The following is a 10,009-nucleotide window of genomic DNA, read 5'->3' on the forward strand; positions in this document are numbered from 1 at the left end:
GATAGAATAAAAGATAAATTTGGAAATACAACATCGATGATTCATTTTCGAGAGTGAGACACTCCGAAGTGTTAAAATCAAATTATCGACTCGCTGACAATTTGAACTAGCGATAGAAAATATTCTTCTCGTTCTCCATCAAAAGTGACGAAGCAAAAGGTCGAGATTGGGAGTAATTTAGTGGGTGAATTTGAAAGTTACGCCGCTTCGTTCCTAAGTAAACATTGTACACTCGAATCAACAGCTTTCTCTCTTTCGTTCGTTCTAAAATACGCGTGAACTCATTCCGTTCCGTAAAGTAAGTATAATAGAATTAACGGAGAAAAGCGAAGAGAGTTTTGACCTTGCTTGAACAAAAAATTATTAAGTCACCTGTTTTTATCCTTCGAGCACGTTTGTTAGCCTCGTATAAAAGTATTTCGAGAACGCATGGATTTCAGTCAACTCGCGTATTCGGCATTAACCACTCGTTCGTTAAAAGATCGATAACGAGAAAATTCGAAATGAAGTTTGCCCAAATCGTGGTGGTTTTCGTTGTAATTTTGGTCGCGATGGGTCACGAAATATCTCGACCTAAAAATCGACTGACAAAGGCTTTTGACGAGGAAAAAAAGATCACAAACTACGTTGAGACGCGAAAACACAAGCTCTATCACGATCTGTTTCTCTGTAAGTGAATTTTAACGATGCGTTAAGAAATTTTCACTCCGAAGTGTAGGGAATTATCGACGAACATAATTGCTTGTTGGGCCATTCATCAATATAAATTTCATGAAACTTTCAGCCGTCAGGAAGTCCGGCTTCAGCACCGTTTATGTTAATCCTCTGCATCGCATTGCTTGTAATTATTCGCTTCAAATGATTATTTTAAAGTTGTCATTAGTTGTGCCATTAAAAGTTCATTCTGTATCGTCGAGGCTCCGGAGGCTCGTTAGTGAAAAAGTCAAATTATAATATCCAACATTTTGAGCCCAAAATATTAAAAGTACCAGAATTTATGCAAATTGAGACAAAAGACTGCGATTAATTATGGGATAGTGATTCTCAAAACTCCCTTTTTCTTGCACGTTACTTTTTTTATCGTGTAAAACAATAATTTCAGATTCATATCAAAATTTATGAGGTGCATACGTGAGAATTTGGATTTTCACTTCTATCTTCTCTCCGAATTCATCAATTCGAATGTTTCGTATATATTTGACAGTTTTTTAAGAAATTGTAAACGAAGTCAGAAGCGCAAAGAAATCGTAAAAACACATGAATTATTCACAGTTATGGGAGGACTGCAGAGTTTGGTTACGTTCGTGGTGATAAAGATCAAGATTGTGTTGGTAGTTGTGACTTTGATCGGTTTTATCGCACTCTCATTCAAATTGCTTGGTCTGCTGAAGTACACGGGTTATTTTTACAAGAATGATTACCCATCGATTGGTCCGCCGGAATATTCGAGTTACCCTGGTCCACCGTTAACAGGATATGCTTCGTCGCATCACGAGCACGAAGTTTACAGCAATGATTGGGCTCCGCATCCGGAATCGTATTCTAGATCAAGAAGAAATCTGAAGAAGTTAGTGAAAAATTATGTCGAAAGTTTTATAATTTGTGCACGATATATTTTGATATTTTCTTTCTTACACTTATAATTAGGATAGAAAATAAAAAATTTTTGCATGGAATAATAATTAAAGTTTCTCCAAACTGATTATTTTTCTCTTGAGCCTTTCGATCTTTTGATCCTCCAGCCTAAATACGATGGAAATCATACATGCGTTCGTGAATGTCGATAAGGAAGATTGCCGATCAAGTTTGATATGCGAACTGGAATTGATGTTGTCGAGGTCCCCCTTTTTTCATTATTTAACAAGGTACAGTGCCAACAAAAAAACACAATTATCGTTCTTTTATTTTGTTGTTTCAACTGAATTTTCCATAACTGAATCTCATATCCTTTTAGGTTTGGCGTTACAAGACGAAATTCAACAAAATTTGAGAATGAAGACTGCATTACTTATTACAAAAAGTGTGTTGGACCAAACGCAACATACATGAATCATGGAAGAAAGACACGAGATTTGAGGAGACAGAGTCCAACAAATTATTTATGAAATCTGGAATAAATTTTCGTTATTGAAAAAAATCGCATTCTCTAATCATTCGTGAACTTCTAGAAAATTAAAAGCTCGTAAAATCTTCAATAATTCATTTTGGTCTACTTGCAAATAAGATCTACAATAATTTACAAATACAACTCAAAATCAACCCTCGCAGCACTGTAAAACTGTCCCTGCTGGCCGGTTCGTCGAACCCATGCGCCGCTTTTGAAGTATCCTTCTTTTGACCATGCCTGCATCTGTTCCGTTGTATGAGGACCGTTTATCTCAGCATCGTCGTTCTGTGACCATTTCAATTCCCACGTCACACTCTCATCATCCGATTGGTCTTTTCGATTCGATTCTTCTGTTTCCATTGTTTTCTCTCCACTCGTCAAATTGTTCTCTGTGAATTTGGCCTTCTCTTTCGTATCGAAATCATCTGCATACATATCCAACTCGGCTTCTTGTTTGTCACATTTTTCGACCTGTAAAATATACGAAAATTTTTCGTTCAATTAGTCAATTTCAATTTGATGATTTTTATGTTGGTAGAAAAGTAAATATAAATTGTAACCTTTTTCTTGATGGAATCATAACTCTCCTGGTAAATGTCCATATTTCCAGTGCGTGTCAGTAGTTCGTTAGCAAGCTCAGTCAATTTGACTATTTTGTCTGAACTTTCGTCGCTAACAGTTGCATTTTTTCCATCCTCTGGTTTTTTGGGATCTGCGTCTTTTTGAGAACCCCCTTCGTTTTCGGCTCCTTGCTTTTTCGCCAGTTCTTTCTTTTTTTTCCATCTTTCCGCTGTTGTCATTCTCTTTTTACCCTTGCCGAGCCTACACAAAGCTTTTGATACTGTTTCCCCTGTCTCTAAGTATTCGAGAATTTGCTTATAAAGAGGGGTGGGATCAAAAAGGATATCGTCATCATCTTCACTGTCACTGTCTGCTAAACCTTTAGATTCATTGTCTTTGACACTTGATTTTTCTCCTTCGGCTCTGGGTTTAATCTGAAAATATTATATCGTTAACTGGAGCCAGAGAAATCCACCAAATACTTGAAAACTGGAAACCTTGGTCCTTTTGTTTGTTCTCTATGTCTTTTTTCCATAAAAAATACTGCTATGTTTATATATGTCAATAATTCAACACAAAAATCTAATTTACCATCTATCCAGATATTATTTAATATTTTGTGACTGCCAACTGATCTTTTCTATAAAAGCTAGTGTATCCATGAATTCATTGAATGATTAATTTTGAAGATTTTTTTTGCAATCGCATACCTGAACCCAATTTATATTATCTAACCAATTATCTCGGATTTCTTTTTCCTTGTTCCAAAGATAATGTCCTTCTTTATCAAAATGACCTTCTTCAAGTTCCTCTTTCATATTGAATGCAGTGAATCCTGCACTGGTTTCAGCGGTCAAGGGTTCATCGTCGATACCTTAAAAAAAGTACAAAGCTTGTGAACTTTTTATAAAAAACTGGTATAAAAGAGAACAAAAACAAAATGATTGTTCCCTATGACTCTTGTAGATATTTTTTTCTTGCAAACGATTGATAATTCACACTTTATGCGAATAAAATACTGACCCTCGAATTCCTCTTCGTTCATAACATTGTATCGGTCTTCGTTCACTTCAGCATCTTCCTCATCGGAGTCAAGAGAATTTTGCACAGTCGTGGATTTATTGGGTGGAACTTTATAATACGTAGGATTCGAAGGAGTTTCCAAATACTCATCTAATTTACGTTTAGACATTTTGATTATCAATCTACTTGATATGCGTGAAGTATTAAGATCATATAACCTCTCGATGCAACACTCAACGAGTGTGTTTATATTCAAACATTCACGTATTTCAAGGTCCCATGAAATACAAGAAATATGACTTTGTTAGGTATTGTTTGGCACAAAGTGATTCTTAAAAAAAAGGTAAACACAATATTTCGTTTTAGGAAAAAAAATAAACTACCGAGTCTCTTGATTCTGGACGTTCTGGACAGAACGGACAGAGTAACGCGCAACGTCGTAAGCACAACTTTTCGGCAACTTTCGGACCGAAAATCTCGAGACGATGCAAAGTTTTTATCGACTCGCCCTCCGAAATGAGATTTTGTTTACAATTTTGATTTCTAGATGCCACTGCGCATCAAAATTCGCAGTCGACAAAGAAGACTTTTTTCCGAAAATTGCTCAATTTTCATTAGTTGCATCATGAAGCTACCCCGATAACAATTCATAAACAAATTTACGTCAAATTGACTTCAAGATAGAGCAAGATTTGATACCAAAGTCCGTATCTTCTGATAATGTTTTTAGCAAATCTTGCAACTATAACCTAAGAATGAATTGATACCGGCTGCATTCCAAAACTCATTGCCCACTCAATTTTGACTTTCGCCTTTTTTTTCAAATTTATTCATTATTTGTCGTTAATTTATGAATGTTTGATTAATTAAAAACATTTATTTAATAATATATTTTGACGAACATATGAAACAAAAAATAGCTTTAAATTAGTCGTAACTTTTTTAAAATTAAACGAATTTAATTTTTCCAAACGTCAATCCTTTGTTTGGTCAATGATCAAAAAGTGTAACACTTCTCGAAAATATAATTGAAGAAAATGAAATGTTGAAAAGTCGTAGCAGCTATTTACCGACTGATGGTAATCTGTTTTCATTGATGACAGGAACGGCTCTTTTATTTAGGAATCAGTAAAAAAAAAAACGCAAGCTATATGATAATATTTAAACTTTCTGCTACGTTGGATTCGGAGATATCTAATTGCTCTTTGATGAAAATCACATACACATATATTTTAGTATAACACATACAAAATAGATTTGTACAACTTTACATTAATTAGTTTGATATGAAGGAAGATTAGGTTACAATTGACAATTATTGATTGCTTTGATTTAGTCTGTTCGTGCCAGTGTCAGCACTGGCGGAGGGTTTTTACGATAAATATAGACTTGTACAAGTATCAAGACATCAATGATGACTTGTAGAGCTCCACATATTCGGAATTGAAGAGGAGCTTGTCTTTGTATAAAATAACAGGTTTTGAATGTATCTCCAACCATCCACATCATAACCATGGCTAGACTGAAATAAATTTTGAAATAATTTCATTTTTAACGATAGATAATTATTTTAGTTATGTTTGCTCTCACCTCATTCCTTTGGTAGATTTATTTCGTAAATTCCACAAAAATTGAGGCACACCTAACATTGCTTCGGTCAATGCAGCCATCATGCCAACTCCTTCAACGAATATCACATTATTCGAGAAAATGTACATGAGTATTCCACTCAGTACACCAAATAGTAGGAGGAATTCCAGATATGATTGAAAGTCTGTCCATTTCCAAAAGTATTTAGTGTCCAAATCTAATAGAACCATCATTAGACAGGGCAACCACAATAGTACAGTATTCGCATAAACTGATTCAACTAATATAAACACCTTAAACTAAATTTACAGAGCGGAGCAAATATAACCGATCGACAGTGGAAAAGTTTAGTTTTCCAAGAACGGCTGTAAATCTAGCGTTTACAAATCGTTATTGCAAAACAATAAAATTAATCACAAAGAATTCAACACACCTGTGCTTGTATTTACCTGTAAACACGCGTCGTTTTGATTTTATTATTTGATTTTTGTTGCGTATGTCCACGCACAATTTAACCATCAAGAGCATAGTTAAATTCATCAAAATGCTTTGTAAAAGAAGAGGTATCTCATAAAATTTTCCAAACCTGTCAAATAATTTTTTAAACCAATTAAAATACAGTTAGGCAATGACTAAAACAACTGCTGATTGATAAATAAAGAATAAAGCGATAAACACAAACCAGAATATAATACGAAGTGTATTAGCAATAAGAAGAGCTAAGCAAACGTAGAGTGAAAATCCGTCAGTATCCTCTTTTTGTCTAATTTCTCTATATTGAGGGATATATGGCACAACACCACCAACAACCATAACCGCAACAGCGATCCATCCTATGACATCCGTTATGGTAACTTCTTCGTACGTGAAATTCATTGTAGTTTTTAGTTTTGTCGTTGGTGAATTGAATTATTAGAACTACATAATTTCACTGCGAAGAGATTATTTGAACTACGTTTCAACAAGTATTGTAGTCACACAAGAAAAAAAAACACTTTTGAGATAAAATTTCCAAAATTTCAAGGTTATGTCCCGTCACATTTTAAAATCGTCCTGTTCTATTGGTGTTTTAAAACGCTTCATTCGATAAAATGGCATTGAAATGCTCATGAAGGATTGAACAATTTGAATTAGAAATATCATCCCCACGCTATTAATGTCGTGCTTTTAAATTAAAGCTTTATTCGGATAAAAAAAACATAAAATCGATCGGGCGCGTCAATTTTGCGTGTTTACTTCAACTTGACGCCCACGCTACTGGCGTCCCATTCGACTCTACTACCTCATATTCTCGACTTATCACTTAACGCAACTTAACGTCTGTGAGCAACTGACGAGGCAGTGAGGCAAGGCATTGAACTGGAATGATGCTGGAACGTGCACTCCATTAGGCCCGCTGCACACGGTCGATAATATTGCACAATGAGTTTGTGTAGCGTGTAGTGCGCCATAAATTTAAAATAGCTCAAACTTCTGTTCAATGATTGCGCAATGTTTCAATACTACATCTACACGTTCAATAATATTGTGCAATCATCTATATTGCGCAATATTATTGACCGTGCGTGTAGCGGGCCTACCTACATTCAAACCACCATGCAGCTGAGAGCGTGAGAGCTGAGCCATTCTTGCTTCGATCATCGCAAGTCTATATGCGCACGCGCATTTCTTATTGTACAGTCTGAATAGAAAATCGCTTGCGTATACAACATATGGTGACTAGGAGTGGCACAACGGTTTTACATACAGGCGTCTGGAAACTGTCAAACATTATAACAATATAACAAATACACTACTTGTAGCAAGTAATGCAATAAGTAATGTACCAAGTATGCACCCCGTAACAATGCCAATATATAGAGAGTCGCTTTTGACCGCGCCAAGGACGTAGCTCAACAGCTATACGCGAAGTTTTTAGAGCTTTCGAGAAAAATGCGGGTAAAATATGCTACTTATTATCAGTAAAATAAAGAAGAATTATTTCTCAGCAGAATATTCATAAATAATATATAAATTTTGCAATTAATTTGAGTCGTATACTGAAATGCACATGTTCAACTCACTATTCAAGTCTATTTTATGTTTGCATAAACGATTCATGATTTTTTTCACGACGATTTTTACCAAAACAGGAAAATATATAGAAAAGTGGTTTTATTAGGGACCTTCAAATATTTTTCCAAAAATCCCGAATTTTGGGTAAATCACTTTTGTTACGTATACTATAAATCCCTCTTCAGTCTATAAAAAAAAATATCGATTTTTTTTTTAAACACCCTAATATAGGGTAGTATATGGGGCAAAATGGACACTTAAGGAAGTTGAGGCCGTACAGTCATTTTTTTTACCCAAAAGTTATGACCTGTACCTTTCAAAAGTTAGGTCAGTTTACAGTTTGGCAATGTTGCATACACTTTGAAGAAAAGTTGGAAAAAAAAGACGAAAAACTGGTGAGAGCTCAGCAGTTGAAAACACGCACGGTGACGATCCTAGCTTCAAAAAACTGCACGGGAAACAGATTGTTATTAATATAATCTGAGCAAATCTCCTAGTAAATCTGAAAAAAATGACATTATTCGGCAAGCCTTGCTCATGTTGCCCAAAAAATTTCATATTTTTAGCATCATTTATAACGGAGATATCACTGAATGTGTCTTGACTTCCATAAGGTTACATATGCTATTTGGCCCAAATTGTTATTGATTTTTTTCAGCAACGACGCTCCTAAACTGTCTGAAAATTTAACTGATTTTTTTTTACACTTCACTTCATAAATAAGATGCAATCGGTTTAAAATCGATGACATCATTTTCATTCTAATGCCTCAACTTCCTTAAGGATTTAAGCAAGTTTCATTGATGAGCATGTGGTCTTTCAAGTATTTTTGAGTCCCAAAATTGATGCCCAATCCTTGTTTCCCGAATTTCGTAGAAAAAAACTTTCGGGGCAAAACGGACACAACCCCTCAGCGAGGCATAAACATCGAAAAACCGACATTTTTCGAAATACAATCGTTCCAAGCGTCTGTTCCCGAATAGAATGTCAACTCGGTAATATGGGAAAAGAAATGGGACCACTCAGGCTCCATTCCTTGGATGTAAATGAAAAGAAATGAGTCAAATCTTATATCCCATTTCGGTCATGTTTTTGAGGAATGCAAAAAATCAACTTTGGGTCCATCGTGCTGGGGTATATTTCGTGTTCGCTCTATATCGGAGTTCCACCATTGATTCGTGGTCCTAGTTTCCGAAATTTCTTCAAAAAAATTTTCTGGAGCACAACGGACACAACCTCCAAGAGGCATAAAAATCGAAATATCGACATTTTTCGAAATGTAGCAGTTTAGCAGACAGAAAAAAAGCTCACCAAGACAGCCAAATCCTCGTCTTCTGAAGACGTTTCTTGCATTTTTTGCGAAGGGTTATATTCGTCGTCCTCCGAAGATTGGATTTACTGTTTAACATGCAAAAAATGGGCACCTTGTGTACAAGTATTGAAGACGAAGATGTCAGCTATGAGTGCGATTTTTGTAACAAATGAATAAAAAACCTTTTATCCTTGTTCGTAATTTAATTACTATTGTGGTTTTTAAAAATAAGTCAAAAAAGTGAATAGATAGTGAGAAAGTAGTTTGGGATCTATTTTGTTCTGAAACTTGAATTTTTTGGGGATGTCAGCGTGGAATTCAACAATTTACCATGATTTATGGTCAGGACATGATTTGGAACAGAAAAAAAAATGTTATGCATTTTATAAAATTTCAGTTTCGGAAAAGTCTGTTTTGCCCCATATTACCCTACAAAGCGATAAATATGGGGGGGGGGGGGGGGGGGGACTATGTAAAAACCCGAAAGGGCATACTTGAAAATAAACATGCAACTACTTGACTTGGAAAAAAAAATACAAAGCGATAAATGTTTCAAATGTTTTCTTCATTATAGAGCCTTCTCAAAAAAGTGGGTGCATTGCAAACAACGACCTAAATAAGCAGCTCGAAAACCCTGTTGAATTTGCTGTTGGTATCTCATCCTAAACTTAACGTGAAATTGAAGATGTTCATGGTGTAAAAGTTTCTCGTGTTTCGAACATTTCCTCGAGGAATGTCATTAATTACTGTTCCAATTATAAATCAATAAATGTAGGAATGACCATTGAAATGGAAATATGAATTGAAATTTATTTAAGCGATACAGGAGTATTCAGTAAAAGTAAAAAAGGAACGCTAAGTATTAAAAAGGTCGCGACCTTAGTTTCAAATGATTTTCTATACTTGCATTTTCAATAAAAAATTTTAAAATAAAAAAAATGAGAAAATTTTATAATCTATTTTTTTTTTAAATGAGATTGTTTTCTAACGTTGCCAAATACAGTGAATGAAATACGATTCCTGTATAGTTGTCACGCTTCTCAAAAAGAAGTGAAATCAGTGAATATAAAAACTTCAAAAAATAAAAAAGGAACGTCAAGTATTAAAAAGTCGCGACCTTAGTTTCAAATAATTTTCTATATTTGCATTTTCAATAAAATTCAAAATACAAGAACGATATATCGAAGGACCATACTGCGCACGTGTGATGCTCCTAGTTAAAGCACGAGAGACCGATCGGGCCAAGCTCTGGACCATAAGTGTTCAAATTCTTGGTACGGATTTCAATCGCGGGGCTCCATTGATTAATAAATTATTGAGTGTTGAAGAAAGAGCCTTCAAATCAACCGCTACTGTGATTC

The 10,009-nt window shown here is 35.0% G+C and overlaps 3 protein-coding genes across 4 annotated transcripts; 1 reads left to right on the forward strand and 2 right to left on the reverse strand.

Moving 5' to 3' along the window:
- The first annotated feature begins 458 nt into the window (after window positions 1-458).
- On the forward strand, window positions 459-2,105 carry LOC122410878 (uncharacterized). The gene is made up of 3 exons (XM_043419330.1): window positions 459-669; window positions 1,273-1,567; window positions 1,955-2,105. Exons 1-3 carry the CDS (start codon window positions 504-506, stop codon window positions 2,103-2,105), a joined length of 612 nt encoding a protein of 203 aa, XP_043275265.1. The 5' UTR covers window positions 459-503.
- On the reverse strand, window positions 1,886-4,147 carry holn1 (CD2 antigen cytoplasmic tail-binding protein 2 homolog holn1). The gene is made up of 4 exons (XM_043419232.1): window positions 3,692-4,147; window positions 3,379-3,542; window positions 2,668-3,102; window positions 1,886-2,578 (listed from the first exon to the last, which is right to left on the reverse strand). Exons 1-4 carry the CDS (start codon window positions 3,858-3,860, stop codon window positions 2,237-2,239), a joined length of 1,110 nt encoding a protein of 369 aa, XP_043275167.1. The 5' UTR covers window positions 3,861-4,147; the 3' UTR covers window positions 1,886-2,236.
- Window positions 4,148-4,900: 753 nt separating this feature from the next.
- Window positions 4,901-6,673, reverse strand: LOC122410797 (solute carrier family 66 member 2). 2 transcript variants are annotated; one of them, XM_043419235.1, is made up of 4 exons: window positions 5,964-6,673; window positions 5,731-5,867; window positions 5,282-5,465; window positions 4,901-5,213 (listed from the first exon to the last, which is right to left on the reverse strand). In XM_043419235.1, exons 1-4 carry the CDS (start codon window positions 6,155-6,157, stop codon window positions 5,024-5,026), a joined length of 705 nt encoding a protein of 234 aa, XP_043275170.1. In that variant the 5' UTR covers window positions 6,158-6,673; the 3' UTR covers window positions 4,901-5,023. The 2 variants fall into 2 exon arrangements, with proteins under 2 accessions (XP_043275170.1, XP_043275168.1); XM_043419233.1 differs by having other exon boundaries at window positions 5,282-5,498; window positions 5,964-6,669.
- Window positions 6,674-10,009: the final 3,336 nt, after the last annotated feature.

The sequence above is a fragment of the Venturia canescens genome, chromosome 5, assembly GCF_019457755.1.
Source record: "Venturia canescens isolate UGA chromosome 5, ASM1945775v1, whole genome shotgun sequence".
Taxonomy (NCBI): Eukaryota; Metazoa; Arthropoda; class Insecta; order Hymenoptera; family Ichneumonidae; genus Venturia; species Venturia canescens.